General features: G+C 38.1%; 1 protein-coding gene across 1 annotated transcript in view; it reads right to left on the reverse strand.

Annotated features, from left to right (window-relative positions):
• The window catches only part of ITPR2 (inositol 1,4,5-trisphosphate receptor type 2), a 526257-nt gene that overhangs the window by 352290 nt on the left and 155308 nt on the right, over positions 1-18659 (reverse strand). The window contains exons 14-19 of the mRNA XM_082849662.1: positions 10380-10521; positions 8153-8314; positions 3894-4066; positions 2870-2989; positions 2568-2753; positions 951-1202 (exon numbers count right to left, since the gene is read on the reverse strand). Of these exons, the coding sequence (XP_082705788.1) occupies positions 951-1202; positions 2568-2753; positions 2870-2989; positions 3894-4066; positions 8153-8314; positions 10380-10521 (1035 nt within the window). The remainder of the gene's footprint in view (positions 1-950; positions 1203-2567; positions 2754-2869; positions 2990-3893; positions 4067-8152; positions 8315-10379; positions 10522-18659) is intronic.

The raw sequence follows: 18659 nt of genomic DNA on the forward strand, positions 1-18659 counted from the left end.
AATATTTGCAAACGAATCAACAGACAAAGGATTAATTTCCAAAATATATAAACAGCTCATGCAGCTCAATATTAAAAAAAACAACCCAATCCAAAAATGGGCAGAAGACCTAAATTGACATTTCTCCAAAGAAGACATACAGATGGCCAAGAAGCACATGAAAAGCTGCTCAACATCACTAATTATTAGAGAAATGCAAATCAAAACTACAATGAGGTATCACCTCATACCAGTTAGAATGGGCATCATCAGAAAATCTACAAACAACAAATGCTGGAGGAGGTGTGGAGAAAAGGGAACCCTCTTGCACTATTGATGGGAATGTAAATTGATACAGCCACTATGAAGAACAGTATGGAGGTTCCTTAAAAAACTAAAAATAGAATTACCATATTATCCTGCAATCCCACTACTGGGCATATACCCTGAGAAAACCATAATTCAAAAAGACACATGCACCCCAATGTTCATTACAGCACTATTTACAATAGCCAGGTCATGGAAGCAACGTAAATGCACAACGACAGACAAATAGATAAAGAAGACGTGGTACATATATACAATGGAATATTACTGAGCCATAAACAGGAACGAAATTGGGTCATTTGTTGAGACGTGGATGGATCTAGAGACTGACATACAGAGTGAAGTAAGCCAGAAAGAGAAAAACAAGTATCATATATTAACGCATTATGTGGAACCTAGAAAAATGGCACAGATGAACCGGTTTGCAGGGCAGAAGTTGAGACACAGATGTAGAGAACAAACGTATGGACACCAAGGGGGGAAAACCGCGGGGGGGTGGGGACGGTGGTGTGCTGAATTGGGTGATTGGGATTGACATGTATACACTGATGTGGATAAAACTGATGACTAATAAGAACCTGCTGTATAAAAAAATAAATAAAATTTAAAAATTTTTTTAAAAAAAGAAAATTTTCCAAACATACTCATGAATCGTGATCTTTGTGGGGATTTCTGTCCAGAGCCTGGCATAGCGAACAGGCACCACAGACTCCTGGGGATCCCGGTCAACATGCATGTGCAGCATAAGGCGACAAAAAGATGCTCGGAGGTCAAAGGGCAGGCTCTCATCTGACATACACCGCAGGATCAAATCAACAGAGAGCTGCGTAGAAATCTGGTTTATGGCCAGATACTGGCGATCCAAGCACATCCTTGCAAAGAGATTTAGCTGGTACCTTAAAAATATTAAACATATTACATTATTTGTCTTATCTGGATAAAATTCATAAATATTAGTATCAATCAGCATCTACTTTTATGATTCCAATATTTCCCAGTGTAGGTGATAACTGGTGTAAAACTCTTCTGGTAGTAGGTTAAGTGATCAAATGACAACACACAGGGCTTCCCTGGTGGCGCAGTGGTTGGGGGTCCGCCTGCCGATGCAGGGGACATGGGTTTGTGCTCCAGTCCGGGAGGATCCCATGTGCCACGGAGAGGCTGGGCCCGTGAGCCATGGCCACTGAGCCTGTGCGTCCGGAGCCTGTGCTCCGTGACGGGAGGGGCCACAGCAGTGAGAGGCCCGCATACCGCAAAAAAAAAAAAAAAAAGGACAACACACAGATGAAATCACCTTTATGCCCATTCAGTTGCAACTTCTCTTACTTGTTCCGGCAACATATATCTGGTGGAGAGTGTCATTAGGCTCTCAGTTCTCGGTTTCCTAGGTCTGCAAATACACTAAGCCTGTAGGCTATGGACAACAGCTCACATGAAACCATGTTTCTCTGCCTTTCCCAGGCTCACTCAGCTCCAGGCTCTGGTATCTACACTCCAAGGGTAGACTCACTCAGTTCCCAAACCAAATGTGATCAATCCAAAGGCATCAGTACACTTGGATTCATCAGCCTCCGAGATCCAGAAAGTAGCCTTTGGCTTTGTAGCTGTAGCTACAGAACCCAGGGAACACAGTGAATTCTCTGCCTTTCTCAGATTCCTGTCTTTTGGGCCCAAAGTTGCCCAAGGGCTTCTGCCTTGGGTTTCCAAGCCTTAGAGTCAAAAATGCCAGCTAGTTTCTTGCTCCCAATATACTGACCACCAGCAACTACCATTGAAATTTCGACTGCCATATGCCCCCGCTGAACTTTCACAGCTAAAGACACCAGTTTCTCTGAAGCCCTAGGTCTCCACATAATCACAAGTGGTATATACATAACTACCAGCTAACTTTCTCTGAGGTCACCCCTACAACCGGATCAGCTTCCCCAACCCCAATTTCACCTCCCTCTCAACTCGATTATCTAGGTCCCAACATGTCTCTCATCTGCACCCACACCAGTCAACAAGAGGAAAAAATCCTTTGTTGCACAACAGTTCCAACCTAGTGGAAAACTAGAAAATTGCAAGTGGTATATGTGGAAAACACAGATGTTTACATTTACTGTGAATATTTTAAATAATACTAAATATTTCAGCTACCCTAGTTCTGACACAACTTCTTAAATTTCTTCTTCATAGATACCGAACTTTTATAGATGTCAGAGAATCATCTCTCAATGAATATGTGAGACTAAGAACTACCATTCTCTACAATACTTAACCTGTAGTAGGTAAGAACTTCTACATCAGCCTTGGTGCCTTCTTTTGCTTCCTGAGCAAGGTGCCTGATAGCTTTGCCATGAGGTTCCTTGTTGCTGTCAATCCAGTACAGCCAAACTTCTTCCTCATCAATGTCATCTGAAAGGATGGCGCTCTCCATGGGGTTGTCTCCTTGCATTGAGACCAGCCTTGAAATAAATAACACACATGAAATCTATGAACAAGCTCATTCAGAAACATGATAAGGAACTGTACTGCTTACAAATAATGAACAGGATAAGATGTCTCCATCCTCTGGGCTTACTTAGTTTGAATGAGAATATCTGCATTGCCTGGGCTCAACATAAATTTGCAGATGAGTTCTTGAGTTACAGGTATAGCTGTGGTATTAGACACACAGAGATCTGATAAATAATCCAAAAACCTGACAAGAGAAAAAATTAAATTGATCATTAACAAAAAGCATCTTATAAAATCATACCCCCAAATATACTTTGAGATATAATGAAACTGACTTTCTAGATATATTTTTAATATTATTTCCATGCAACATTTTTCTAATGTGTTGCTTATCTACCGCACCGTTAGAAACAAATTAAATATCCAATTATTTGTATTTAGGACAAATCTTGTTTCCAAAAATGATATGTTTGCTTTTATTTATTTGGTGATATTCATCCCACAGCACTGTGACTTGTTATATTTACAATATCAAAACAAAGCCACATCAAGGCTAATGTACTGAGTAAAACAGACATACAGCACATACTTAATCAACATGAATATGGCCTGGTCAAGTCTGAGGCCCAATTCTACCTTCTAACACTTATTTGCTTGCTAAGTAAGAAAATTTTGTCAATCTGCTTGACATTTCTGCATTCATTTCTCCCAGATAAGGCAGCATGGTATAAGAGACAGGGTACTTGACGCAGAGTCAGAAACTCTAAATTCTGTTCCTAGTTGGTCTCTAGGCTTCTATTTTCTCATCTCTAAAATGTGGATAATATTATACGACCAGTGTACTTCATGAGAATGTGCAAGTGTTTAAATGAGGCAATGTATTGAATTGAATGAAATATGAATATATTTTGAAAAACTATGGGGTACTATAGAAACACAAGTTATCAGAGTGAAAATCAATTACACTTAAATACGTCTATAAAGGGTTTTGATCTCCTATAATAACTGTTTATGGTACATAATTATTATAGCAATAAGCCCAACACTGTTTTGTCCATGAAACAATTCGAACTTTAAAAAAGTTCTAAAAATAAAGCAAAAAGCCACAGTCCCCACAAGAAAAGAATACTGCATGAACCACTTCAAACCTTGGCTCCCGATTTCTCCTGAGTAAACTAACAAATGTTTCTATTTCTTTTGCTGTGATGTGTTTCTCTAGTAGTTTTCTGTTGTTGTGCAACAAAGCTGTGATGGTATCTTCTGCCAAAATATCATAGCCAATCTGGGACTGCATGACACAGAAATTCTTAGCAATATATTCCTACAAAGGAGAAAGACTGTCAGAACGCACTGACAAAGATAATAACAGGTTCTATTAGGGTCAGCAACATTGATTAATTTATTCATAACAGAAAACTCGCTAAAAATTATTGTTAAAGAAGAGCAAACAAATAATTCTTTAGTAAATAGGATATCTGAGGAAGGAAATGGAAATCTATTCGCATATACCTCATTCAAATTATAACAGAAAATTACGTGCCTAGTAATAATTTTCATACAGGTGCTTACACTCTTACAAGTGAGAAAAACAAAAATAAACTGAGTTAAAATGACAATTTTTTATGACATGTTAAGTGATGATCTCACCAGTATAACAGACGCCTTTCTTCGAACACTCCCTAAGAGCTATAACCTAGGATTCTGGCATAATTATAGAAACAAAAATGACCCTTTGACATTTGGTTCATGAAGCATGAGCTCTATACCGTTACATGACGATCCCAGGTGAACTTAGCTGATTTCTTTTTTATACATATACCACAATGACCTATTAAATCTCTTTAAAATAATGATAAAATTTCACAGCACTTTTTGTCTTTAAAAAGCTATCCAACAAGATAATGTGATTGATCACTTTATTGATCAGATCCATTCATCCAAGACATATTTCTGAAAAGCCATGCCAGGTAGTTTGCAAGACTAGGGATGCGGCAGTAAGACAGATAAGCTCCCATAGAGCTTACATCCTAGTGAGAAGGGGCAGTCAATGAGGTAGCAAATAGGATCATTTTACATGTTGAGAAGTGAAATGAAACAAACAGAGGGATGGGAAAAGGTGACAACTTGAGATGGGGTAGACTCTTGAAGAGGGGAAATTTGACCTATGATAGGAATGATGGAAATGATAAAAAAAAAAGGAGGCAGCCATGGGGAGAGAAGCCATCGAGCAGTGGGAGTACCAAGTGGAAGGCTCTATAATGGCGGAACCCAGTCTTCGGAGTTCTGTAAACACAAGGTGGCCATTGTGGCTGGAGTACAGCGAGTGAGCAGAAAGCAAGAGCTGACGTGGGAGGTGAGGCCCTTGCGAGCCACGGTGAACACAGAAACATTCATTCTTAGAGCAGGAGAAAGCCACTGGCGAGCTCCCCTCATGCATGGTTCCATCTGCTCCTTCTTCCCACCACCTCGCCTCTCTTCCGAGCCACGCCTCAGCCAACCACAGCACTGGTAAGCTTAACCCCGTCCACAACCCAAAGTTTTCACTTCAATTTCTTGGAGGTTCTCCTTGGGGATTTTTTCTATGATGGGAAAATTTATTGATTAGAAAGTGCTTTTGCCTTAAGATTTACTGGAACCTACCTGTTCCTTGAAAATGCTACTGGTTACACAAATCTCATTATATTCTACGCAGCAATTCTGTGGCCTTTTTCAAAATGATGGTTTTGTATATTGGGTACCAGTTAAGTAAAGTAAATGTCTTCTATTAGTGTATCATTTTAAAGATATGTATTAATTTATACACTTGTACGACTATGGTAATCAGACCCCGATATAAGGCAAACCTCCAGATGTTTGATAAATAGATCAAGATGTCAGTAAATAATCAAACGAAATTAGAGGTGTCTCCAAATTCTATAAATAACAATAAACAGAAACTCAACATGAAAGACTTGCGTTAGTACTAAATCTCAAAAGAATTCCCTATTAGGACTCTATAAAATATAGGTGAGGATAAAGGAGAAGAAGGAATTATGCAAAAAGTAGAAAGTCTTTCTGCTCATGCTTTATTTTTTTTATTATTATTATTTATTTTTGGCTCCATTGGGTCTTCATTGTTGCACACCGGCTTTCTCTAGTTGCAGTGAGCTCTTCATTGCGGTGGGTGGGCTTCTCATTGCGGTGGCTTCTCTTGTTGCGGAGCGTGGGCTCTAGGCACGCGGGCTTCAGTACTTGCAGCATGTGGGCTCAGTAGTTGTGGCTCATGGGCTTAGTTGCTCCGCGGCATGTGGGATCTTCCTGGACCAGGTCTCAAACCCATGTCCCCTGCATTGGCAGGTGGATTCTTAACCACTGCACCACCAGGGAAGTCACTCCTCAGGACACCAGGCATGGGAGTCCCCAGCTTAGACAGGGAGGAGTGAGAAAGAACTTTGTGCCAGACCTCGAGGGACTGGGAAAAGACACCAGTTGAGACATGCTGCCTGGACAATCTACTAGGTACTAGCAGAACAGCCAAACCAAGGATATCTGGTGCTGAAGCACAGGGCAGTGCTGTGGAAAGCGGGTCCACAGGACCCTCCCAAAGACTGAGTGTAACGGAGGACACACACATTAGGGGGTCCCATGGTTCTGAGGGTACCAGGTAAACCCTGTAGACCTATTAATTTTTTCAGTTAATTCAATCTCTCTCATAGACTACTGCATGTAGTGTGGAGTGGAGGCCTGTCTAGCCAAGTAGATCTTTCTAGACCCGAGAAGGGAAATGAGGCCACAGAGTGACCGCCAGTCCCACCGCCATCCCTGACCTCCGCTGAATAACATGGCCCTGGTATCTGGGGCTTCTCGGAAGCTGACTCTCTGAGTGCTGTCGTTTGACGTTCTGGAACTTAATTTTCCTTCCAATAAAACAACATAACTTTACCTACATTACCTTGCCATCTTAAAGGAATGCAATGAAGTTGGGAAAAATAATTCCAATGACAAGCATTTTCAATTGGGAGGAAAAATGTTTATAACTAGGATTATATTAAAAAGCATTTAAGAATCTGTTTATATTATCTGCTTCCTCACTCTTGTCCTTGTCAAATTATTTATCTTCTGGTTAATCTGTTTTACATATTCTTTTTAGACTTTTTCTTAATCTTTAAACTGAATTTCAAAAAAAATGTATTTTCACACTTTTTTTTAAAGCAATTTTTTTTTCTTGCCAAATAACTTTTAGACTACTTTAGAGGCAGTACTATGATTATTAAGAGCCTGGGTTTGAATACTGGCTCCAGTCAAAACTGTGTATTCTTTGGCAATTTATTTAACCTCTCTGTGCCTCAGTTCTTCATCTTAACCCAGTATTAACCAAGTTATGTTGTGAAAAGTGCTTAGAACTGAACCTGGTAAAATGTTAGCACTCAGTAAATACTACTAACTATTCCCAAATAACCTGCAGCCTCCAGGCCTGACGACCTAGCCCCTCCATGGCTCAGCCCTACCTGCCTTCCCAGCTTTCTCTTACAGCATCCTTCCCCATGGACCAAACTCATCAGTGAAGTTTACAAACTATGTACTCATCTCTCCAACTGGCTAAGAGAAACATGGGACACTAATGTACCAAACGATAATTAACTGAAAGCAATGTTATATTCAGCAAATGTGTATTATTGAGCACATTGCAAAATATTATATATATTTTAAGACAAAACTGAGACTTAAAAGAAACTTCACTTGCAGTTGGGAACTTTTAGCTATATCCCTGGACACACCTGGGTTCCCTGTCCTCCACAGTTAGGAATGTCTTGGGATGAAAGTGCCCTTTCTAGGATCCATCATTCTCTTTTCAGAAATATCTCTTCACTGAAATGCTTGTTCCCATACAATTTCTGAAAATGATTTTCATCCAACCCAAATGTTTCTTCTCCAAGTGCTCTTCCTGGGTTCCCCCAGCTGAGCTCCTCTCTCTCCTGAATTCCCACAATGCTCTCCTATCTCTCCTGTCCCCTCTATGCCTCTACCTTATGTTTCAGATGTACATGTCATACCTTTTCCACCAGACAATGAATTCTTTGGCCTACACACAGCGATTTGGTACTGCGCATGCTCCTGGAAATGCCAAAAAATGTCTCATTCATCTTTACATAACATATCCAGCATGGCTCCTGCCCAGCAGGAGCTAATACCATGCACATACAAGGACTTAGACATCCTCCCCTGACAATTCTAACTTTACATGGAAGAATAAATACATATGTCAGCTCAATTACATTTTAGGTCATTTTTGTGTGTTGCCGATATAAAACATTGCATTGCAAAGCAGACTTTCCCGTTCCTATTTAAATGTCTTAGAACAGTAACCAAAGAACTTTGCCCATACTTTAGATGTTAAACAGAGGTAAAAAGGAGAGCCACCCTCCACCTGATTTTTCCGGTAGTCCTGCTGTGAATGTCTCAGCACACGGTAGCACAGCCTCAGCATGTACTTGTAGGGGGCATATCTTTGATCCCCCAGATCTTCAAGTCTCAGCATTGAGCCTTCTCCGGCTTTCTCCTTAAAGGGTGCTTTCAGAATCCCAAATACCTAACAGGAAAAAAAAACAACCGCTTATTCTGATGAATGGAGGTGCACGTTTTGCAACATTGCAATAAACAGTGTGTTTATTACACTGACTGGAAAACACTTTTGTAATATTTGAATAGAATTAACGTAAAGTAAAAAATAAAAAAGATTTTTTTAGGATACAAGACCAACATATTAACGGACAGAAAAATACTGCTAAGAGGATTCCCTAAATTGAATGACAAAAAAATATTTAAATAAAATGCTTAATTTTGTTTAGAAATTCTATTGTATTATAATAAAAATATAAAGATGTTAGGTTGTACCAAGTTACATGAACATATTCAGATGAACTAAAATATAGTTTGATTTCGATAGGCTTTATAATTCTATTATTTTCTATAACTTTCTAGAATCAAAATAATATCAGGAAAATATTTACTTTTCATCTGAAACTGACATCAAAAAACTGCCTCCAAATATTGCTTTTAAACCTCTTCATAAAAGAATTCGTTTATTGTTTCTATACATAAAGATGTGGCCAAATCAATGAATGCATAAGCATTCAAAATAAATAAGGAGCCATATGGGCAGCTAGTGATACCCAGTGACTCAGATTCTTCTTGTAAGAAGATTAGCAGTGGGAAGTATTTAAAAATCACTAAGGAACATAATTCTTTTAGGCAGCAAGACAGCAGGTAGGATCACCTGGAGATGAACTGGTAGGATAAGCAAATTGTTTATGAAAGAGCAACTAGGCAAAGATATGAGGAGTCATACAAGAAAGCGAAACGGAATGGAATTATCCTTTGTAGTTCATGAAATATAACATGAATTAAAGTTTCTTCAGTAATTCTATATTCACTAAACCTTGAATTTTATTATCTATAATACTAAAGTAAAATGTTTGACATATGTTGGTTGAAATAATATTAATAAATCATTCAAGGTCCTAAAAGTCCTTGAAATCAAATGTTTTATACAAAAGAAATGCTAATGTCAGAAAAGGCTTTCTCTCATTAGATTTACAACCTTTACTTTCTTTGAGAAAAATGTTGATTTTATATACTCAGACAATTAGCTATAGAATATTAATTGACAATATGTCTACTGTCTTCCTTTCCCAACTCCACAAGAACATGTATATCAACAACATAAATTTTATTTAAGTATCTTCCTTCAGTCCACAATTAATGCAGAAGCCCATTACTTTATATAACAATTATCAGAATAAAAAGAATGCATGAAGGTAGGCATGTCCAAATGTGCATATTATTAAGGAGTAAATTAATTTACTGGCATGTTATGAACAATTTCAGGAAGACACAGCACAGAAGCAGCTCTAGACTTTCAGGGAAAAAACCAGAATACTGTATAGAGCACTTGGGAGCTGATGAATAGACTGCCCTACTTTTCGAAGGAAGAAAGGGAAAAAAGTAGGAAGCAAATGGAGATGGCAGCTTTCAAGTTCCCCTGGAAATTGTACTTAAAAAAGCATTACAGCATATTTTCTGGAGACAGTCTGACCACGGAGGTTTTTAAAGGTCTGTGATAGGCTGTCTCCAAGATGGCCCCCAATGATCCCTGCCTCCTGGAATTATACTCGTATGGAATACTGTCTTCTTGACTGTGGGCTGGATTTATGGACTCACTTCTAACTAAGAAACAAGGTAGAAATGATGAGATGTTACTTCTAAGATTAGGTTACAAGAAAACTATGGCCTCCATCTGAAGGCCCTCTCTTGCTCTGTCCTGGATCTCTCACTTCTAAGGAAAGCAAACTGCCGGCTCTTGAGGCAGCCCTGTGCGGAGGTCCATGCCAGTGAGCTGGAAAGTGAATCCTCTCCCATTTGAGCGTCGAGGTGACTGCAGTCCAGCCAGCACCTTGATTGCAGCCTGTGAAACACCCTGAGCAAGAACTGTCCACCCCCAGATTCCTAATCTGCAGAAACTGTAAGTATCTGCTTTGCGACACTAAGTTTTCGGCTAACTTGTTACACATCAATAGATAACGAATACAAGAACTTTCCTGATACTATAATTCAAAAAGATAAAATATGAAAAATTAGTACATGGAAACATTCACCTGTGCCAATATGTTTTGTTCCCTCATTAATTTCTGACGTTCTCGGTTTGGCTTGGTGATTACCACATCCAGAACGTCTTGTCCATTGTTAGGTACATCAGCAACAAAGAAGATAAGGTCTTCCAATAATTTGGTCACAAACCTATCATAAAACAAAAAGGAAACATTATGGTGTGCTTAATTTTGGAAATGTATTGAAATAAACACTAAGAACTAAAATACTAGGAAAGTGAAAGTATTTTATAATAATTATTTAATTAACAAAATACCTAATGCAGTTAATATTTACTTAAATCTTTATGAAGAGCATACCTTTTTCAGTTACTCCAACCCGACCCCACCTCCACCTCTAATCAAATATCTGGAAACACAACTATGAAATAAAACCCTGTGAGTCCCAAAAACAGATGTGTTGAGAGCATTTCACCTATCCACAGATGCTCTTCCATGACTGATTACCAAAGAAGAGTATTTCTGCTTTAAGGGAGAACAGCTAAACTAAATTCCTTTTTTTAAATTATTTATTTATTTACTTATTTTTCTTATTAGTCATCCATTTTATACACATCAGTTTATACATATCAACCCCCACTGCCCAATTCATCAAACCACCACCCCCACTCCCCCGCCGCTTTCCCCACTTGGTGTCCATACGTCTGTTCTCTACATCTGTGTCTCTATTTCTGCCCTGCAAACTGGTTCATCTGTACCATTTTTCTAGGTTCCACATATATGCGTTAATATACGGTTTGTTTTTCTCTTTCTGACTTACTTCACGCTATATGACAGTCTCTAGATCCATCCACGTCTCTACAAATGACCTAATTCCGTTCCTTTTTATGGCTTTTATTCCATTGTATATATGTACCACTTCTTCTTTATCCAATCGTCTGTCGATGGGCATTTACGTTGCTTCCATGACCTGGCTATTGTAAATAGGGCTACAATGAACATTTTGGGGTGTATGTGTCTTTATGAATTATGGTTTTTTCTGTGTATATGCCCAGTAGTGGGATGGCTGGGTCATACGGTAATTCTATTTTTAGTTCTTTAAGGAACCTGCATATGGTTCTCCATAGTGGCTGTATCAATTTATATTCCCACCAACAGTGCAAGAGGGTTCCCTTTTCTCCACTCCCTCTCCAGCATTTGTTGTTTGTAGATTTTCTGATGATGCCCATTCTAACTGGTGTGAGGTGATACCTCATTGTAGTTTTGATTTGCATTTCTCTAATAATTAGTGATATTGAGCAGCTTTTCATGTGCTTCTTGGCCATCTGTATGTCTTCTTTGGAGAAATGTCTATTTAGGTCTTCTGCCCATTTTTTGATAGAGTTGCTAGTCATCTTAATATTGAGCTCCATGAGCTGTTTATATATTTTGGAGATTAACCCCTTGTCCAATGATTCATTTGCAAATATTTTCTCCCATTCTAAGGGTTGTGTCTTCGTCTTATTTATGGTTTTCTTTACTGTGAAAAAACTTTGAAGTTTCATTAGGTCCGTTTGTTTATTTTTGTTTTTATTTCCATTACTATAGGAGGTGGATCAAAAAAGGTCTTGCTGTGATTTATCTCAAAGAGTGTTCTATGTTTTCCTCTAAGACTTTTATAGTGCCCAGTCTTACATTTAGGTCTCTAATCCATTTTGAGTTCATTTTTGTGTATGGTGTTAGGGAGTGTTCTAATTTCATTCTTTTACATGTACCTGTCCAGTTTTCCCAACATCACTTACTGAAGAGGCTGTCTTTTCTCCATTGTAAATGCTTGTCTCCTTTGTCATAGATTAGTTGACCATAGGTGTGTGGGTTTATCTCTGGGCATTCTATCTTGTTGCATCGATCTATGTTTCTGTTTTTGTGCCAGTACCATATTGTATTGATTACTATAGCTTTGTAGTATAGTCTGAAGTCAGGGAGACGGATTCCTCCAGCTCCGTTTTTTTCCCTCAAGACTGCTTTGGCTATTAGCAGTCTTTTGTGTCTCCATACAAATTTTATGATGATTTGTTCAAGTTCCGTAAAAAATGCAGTTGGTAATTTGATAGGGATTGCATTGAATCTGTAAATTGCTTTGGGTAGTATAGTCATTTTCAAAGTAATGATTCTTCCAATCCAAGAACATGGTATATCTCTCCAACTGTTGGTATCATCCTTAATTTCTTTCAGTAGTGTCTTATACTTTTCCACATACAGCTCTTTTGTCTCCCTGGGTAGGTTTACTCCTAGGTATTTTATTCTTTTTGTTACAGTGGTAAATGGGAGTGTTTCCTATATTTCTATTTCAGATTTGTCATCATTAATGTATAGGAATGCAAGAGATTTCTGTGCATTAATTTTGTACCCTGCAACTTGACCAAATTCATTGATGAGCTCTAGTAGTTCTCTGGTGGCATCTTTAGGATTCTCTATGTATAGTATCATGTCAACTGCAAAGTGACAGTATTACTCCTTTTCCAATTTGTATTCCTTTTATTTCTTTCTCTTCTCTGATTGCCGTGGCTAGAACTTCCAAAACTATGTTGAATAACAGTGGTGAGAGTGGACATCCTTGTCTTCTTCCTGATCTTAGAGGAAATGCTTACAGTTTTTCACCATGGAGAATGATGCTTGCTGTGGGTTTGTCATATATGGCCTTTATTATTTTGAGGTAGGTTCCCTCTATGCCCACTCTCTGGAGAGACTTTATCATAAATGGTTGTTGAATTTCGTCAAAAGCTTTTTCTGCATCTATTGAGGTGATCATATGGTTTTTATTCTTCAATTTGTTAATATAGTGTATCACATTGATTAATTTGTGTATATTGAAGAATCCTTGCATCCCTGGGATAAATCCCACTTGATCATGGTGCATGATCCTTTTAATGTGTTGTTGGATTCTGTTTGCTAGTATTTAGTTGAGGATTTTTTCATCTATATGCATCAGTGATATTGGTCTGTAATTTTCTTTTTTTGTAGTATCTTTTTCTGGTTTTGGTATGAGGGTGATGATGGCCTCATAGAATGATTTTGGGAGTGTTCCTTCCTCTGCAATTTCTTCGAAGAGTTTGAGAAGGATGGGTGTTAGCTCTTCTCTAAATGTTTGATAGACTTCACCTGTGAAGCCATCTGGTGATTTAATCACAGTTTCAATTTCATTACTTCTGATTGGTCTGTTCATATTTTCTATTTCTTCCTCATTCACTCTTGAAAGGTTATACCTTTCTAAGAATTTGTCCATTTCTTCCAGGTTGTCCATTTTATTGGCATAGAGTTGCTTGTAATAGTCTCTTAAGATGCTCTGTATTTCTGCAGTGTCTGTTGTAACTTCTCCTTTTGCATTTGTAATTTTATTGATTTGAGTCCCCTCCCTCTTTTTCTTGATGAGTCTGGCTAATGGTTTATCAATTTTGTTTACCTTCTCAAAGAACGAGCTTTTAGTTTTATTGATCTTTGTTATTGTTTTCTTTGTTTCTATTTCATTTATTTCTTCTCTGATCTTTATGGTTTATTTCCTTCTGCTAACATTGGGTTTTGTTTGTTCTTCTTTCTCTAGTTCCTTTAGGTGTAATGATAGATTGTTTATTTGATATTTTTCTTGTTTCTTGAGGTAGGGTTGTATAGCTATAAACTTCCCTCTTACAACTGCTTTTGCTGCATCCCATAGGTTTTGGATCTTCATGCTTTCATTGTCATTTGTCTCTAGGTATTTTTTGATTTCCTCTCTGACTTCTTCGGCGATCTCTTGGTTATTCAGTAATGTATTTTTTAGCCTCCATGTGTTTGTGTTTTTTACAGATTTTTTTCCCTGTAATTGATTTCTAATCTCATAGCGTTGTGTTCAGAAAAGATGTTTGATATGATTTGAATTTTCTTAAATTTACTTGATTTCTGACCCAAGATGTGATCTATCCTGGAGAATGTTCTGTGTGCACTTGAGAAGAAAGTGTAATCTCCTGTTTTTGGAAAGAATGTCCTATAAATATCAATTAAATCTATCCGGTCTTTTTGTCATTTAAAGCTTCTGTTTTCTTATTTATTTTCATTTTGCATGATCTGTCCATTGGTGTAAGTGAGATGTTAAAGTCCCCCACTATTATTGTGTTACTGTCGATTTCCTCTTTTATAGCTGTTAGCAGTTGCTTTATGTATGGAGGTGCTCCCATGTTGGGTGCATATATATTTATAAGAGTTATATCTTCTTGCATTGATCCCTTGATAATTACGTAGTATCCTTCCTTGTCTCTTGTAACAGTCTTTATTTTTAAAGTCTATTTTATCTGATATGAGTAATGCTACTCCTGCTTTCTTTTGATCTCCTTTTGCACGGAATGTCTTTTTCCATCCCCTCACTTTCAGTCGGTATGTGTCCCTAGGTCTGAAGTGGGTCTCTTGTAGACAGCATATATATATGGGTCTTGTCTTGGTATCCATTCAGCATGCCTGTGTCTTTTGGTTGGAGCATTTAATCCATTCACATTTAAGGTAATTATCCATATGTATGTTCCTATTACCATTTTCTTAATTGTTTTGGGTTTGTTTTTGTAGGTTCTTTTCTTCTCTTGTGTTTCCCACTTAGAGAAGTTCCTTTAGCATTTTTTGTAGAGCTGGTTTGGTGGTGCTGAATTCTCTTAGCTTTTGCTTGTCTGTAAAGCTTTTGATTTCTCCAATGAATCTGAATGAGATCCTTGCCCAGTAGAGTAATCTTGGTAATAGGTTTTTCCCTTTCATCACTTTAAGTATATTATGCCACTCCCTTCTGGCTTGTAGAGTTTCTGCTGAGAAATCAGCTGTTAACCTTATGAGAGTTCCCTTGTATGTTATTTGTCATTTTTCCCTTGCTGCTTTCAATAATTTTTCTTTGTCTCTAACTTTTGCCAATTTGATTACTATGTGTCTCGGTGTGTTTCTCCTTGGGTTTATCCTGTATGGGAGTCTCTGTGCTTCCTGGAATTGGGTGGCTACTTTCTTTCCCATGTTAGGGAAGTTTTCGACTACAATCTCTTCAAATATTTTCTCTGGTCCTTTCTCTCTCTCTTCTCCTTCTGGGACCCCTATAATGCGAATGTTGTTGCATTTAATGTTGTCCTAGAGGTCTCTTAGGCTGTCTTCATTTCTTTTCATTCTTTATTCTGTTCCGCAGCAGTGAATTCCACCATTCTGTCGTCCAGGTCACTTATCCGTTCTTCTGCCTCAGTTATTCTGCTACTGATTCCTTCTAGTGTGGTTTTCATTCCAGTTACTGTATTGTTCATCTCTGTTTGTTCTTTAATTCTTCTAAATCTTTGTTAAACATTTCTTGCATCTTCTGGATCTCTGCCTCCATTCTTTTTCTGAGGTACTGGATCATCGTCACTATCGTTGCTCTGAATTCTTTTTCTGGAAGGTTGCTATCTCCACTTCATTTAGTTGTTTTTCTGGGGTTTTATCTTGTTCCTTCATCTGGTACATAGCCCTCTGCCTTTTCATCTTGTCTCTCTTTCTGTGAATGTGGTTTTTGTTCCACAGGCTGCAGGATTGTAGTTCTTCCTTTTTATGTATTTTCCTTTGTGCTTTTGTCTAGTTTCACATGCTCACAGGGGGCCTTGTGCAGAGACCTTGCATGCAGTGCTTCAGATTGTGAAAAGACAGCACCGGCACTTTAATATGGCGGCGGTGGGATGCCTGCAGAGACTCTGCATGGGACACGGCTCTGAGAGCTAAACTAAATTCTTAATTTAGATTCTTTTCTTTTTCACTATTAACTTAGACTACATTTCTTTTTTTTTTTTTTAGCATCTTTATTGGAGCATAATTGCTTTACAATGGTGTGTTAGTTTCTGCTGTGTAACAAAGTGAATCAGCTATACATATACATATATCCCCATATCTCCTTCCTGTTGCATCCCCTCCCACCCTCCCTATCCCACCCCTCTAGGTGGTCACAAAGCACCGAGTTGATCTCCCTGTGCTATTTGGCTGCTTCCCACTAGCTATCTATTTCACATTTGGTACTGTATATACGTCCATGCCACTCTCTCACTTCACCCCAGCTTACCCTTCCCCCTCCTCATGTCCTCAAGTCCATTTTCTTTTTTGTTTGTTTGTTTCTGCTTTATAACAAAGTGAATCAGTTATACATATACATATGTTCCCATATCTCTTCCCTCTTGCGTCTCCCTACCTCCCACCCTCCCTATTCCACCCCTCCAGGTGGTCACAAAGCACCGAGCCGATATCCCCATGCTATGCGGCTGCTTCCCACTAGCTATCTACCTTACGTTTGGTAGTGTATATATGTCCATGCCTCTCTCTCACTTTGTCACAGCTTACCCTTCCCCCTCCCCATATCCTCAAGTCCATTCTCTAGTAGGTCTGTGTCTTTTCTTTATTCCTGTCTTACCCCTAGGTTCTTCATGACATTTTTTTTCTTAAATTCCATAAATATGTGTTAGCATATGGTATTTGTCTTTCTGACTTACTTCACTCTGTATGACAGACTCCAGGTCTATCCACCTCATTACAAATAGCTGAATTTCGTTTCTTTTTATGGCTGAGTAATATTCCATTGTATATATGTGCCACATCTTCTTTATCCATTCATCCGATGATGGACACTTAGGTTGCTTCCATCTCCGGGCTATTGTAAACAGGGCTGCAATGAACATTTTGGTACATGACTCTTTTTGAATTATGGTTTTCTCAGGGTATATGCCCAGTAGTGGGATTGCTGGGTCATATGGTAGTTCTATTTGTAGGGTTTTAAGGACCCCCCATACTGTTCTCCATAGTAGCTGAACCAATTCACATTCCCACCAGCAGTGCAAGAGTGTTCCCTTTTCTCCACACCCTCTCCAGCATTTATTGTTTCCAGATTTTTTGATGATGGCCATTCTGACTGGTGTGAGATGATATCTCATTGTAGTTTTGATTTGCATTTCTCTAATGATTAATGATGTTGAGCATTCTTTCATGTGTTTGTTGGCAGTCTGTATATCTTCTTTGGAGAAATGTCTATTTAGGTCTTCTGCCCATTTTTGGATTGGGTTGTTTGTTTTTTTGTTAATGAGCTGCTTGTAAATTTTGGAGATTAATCCTTTGTCAGTTGCTTCATTTCCAAATATTTTCTCCCATTCTGAGGGTTGGCTTTTGGTCTTGTTTATGGCTTCTTTTGCTGTGCAAAAGCTTTGAAGTTTCATTAGGTCCCATTTGTTTATTTTTGTTTTTATTTCCATTTCTCTAGGAGGAGGGTCAAAAAGGATCTTGCTGTGATTTATGTCATAGAGTATTCTGCATATGTTTTCCTCTAGGAGTTTGATAGTTTCTGGCCTTACATTTAGGTCTTTAATCCATTTTGAGTTTATTTTTGTGTATGGTGTTAGAGAGTGATCTCATCTCATACTTTTACATGTACCTGTCCAGTTTTCCCAGCACCACTTATTCTCAAGTCCATTTTCTACTTCTGCATCTTTACTCCTGTCCTGTCCTTATGTTCTTCAGAACTATTTTTTTTTTTTAGATTTCATTTATATGTGTTAGCATATGTTATTTGTTTTTCTCTTTCTGACTTACTTCACTCTGTATGACAGACTCTATCTAGGTCCATCCACCTCACTACAAATAACTCAATTTCATTTTTTTTAGGCCTGAGTAATAGTCCATTGTATTTATGTGCCACATCTTCTTTATCCATTCATCTGTCAATGGACACATAGGTTGCTTCCATGTCCTGGTTATTGTTAATTGAGCTGCAATGAACATTGTGGTACATGACTCTCTTTGAATTATGGTTTTTTCAGGGTATATGCCCAGTAGTGGGATTGCTGGGTCGTATGGTAGTTCTATTTTTATCAATCTACATCTCTTAATGTTCACTACATTTCAATTTCTCCCTGTACAAAAGAGGAAAAACTTAACTGAACTTCATAGAAAGACAAGAGTAAGCAATCAGATGCTCTAAATTGTTCTGAAAGTATTACCTGATCTATAAAAATCATAATATTCTAAAATCATACACTAATGTTCACCTTTAAATTCTACATTTCAGTTATTATTTTAACAATTACTTGAACTTCAGTGGTTCCCCCCTTAGCCTTCTTCTTCCTCCTTCCTGTGATTTTTCATTTTCTATATGAATTTTTTTATGATCCCAGGTAGTAGACCACCAGGGAGCTGCACCGTATGTGAATTTTTGGATACAACAAAAGCTATCCAACAAATATTTAAATATGTTTTATCCAAGAAGATGTGGTATATATATACACAATAGAATATTTCTCAGCCATAAAAAAGAATGAAATAATGCCATTTGCAGCCACATGGATG

Source organism: Leucopleurus acutus, assembly GCF_964270905.1.
Source record: "Leucopleurus acutus genome assembly, chromosome: 11".
Taxonomy (NCBI): domain Eukaryota; kingdom Metazoa; phylum Chordata; class Mammalia; order Artiodactyla; family Delphinidae; genus Leucopleurus; species Leucopleurus acutus.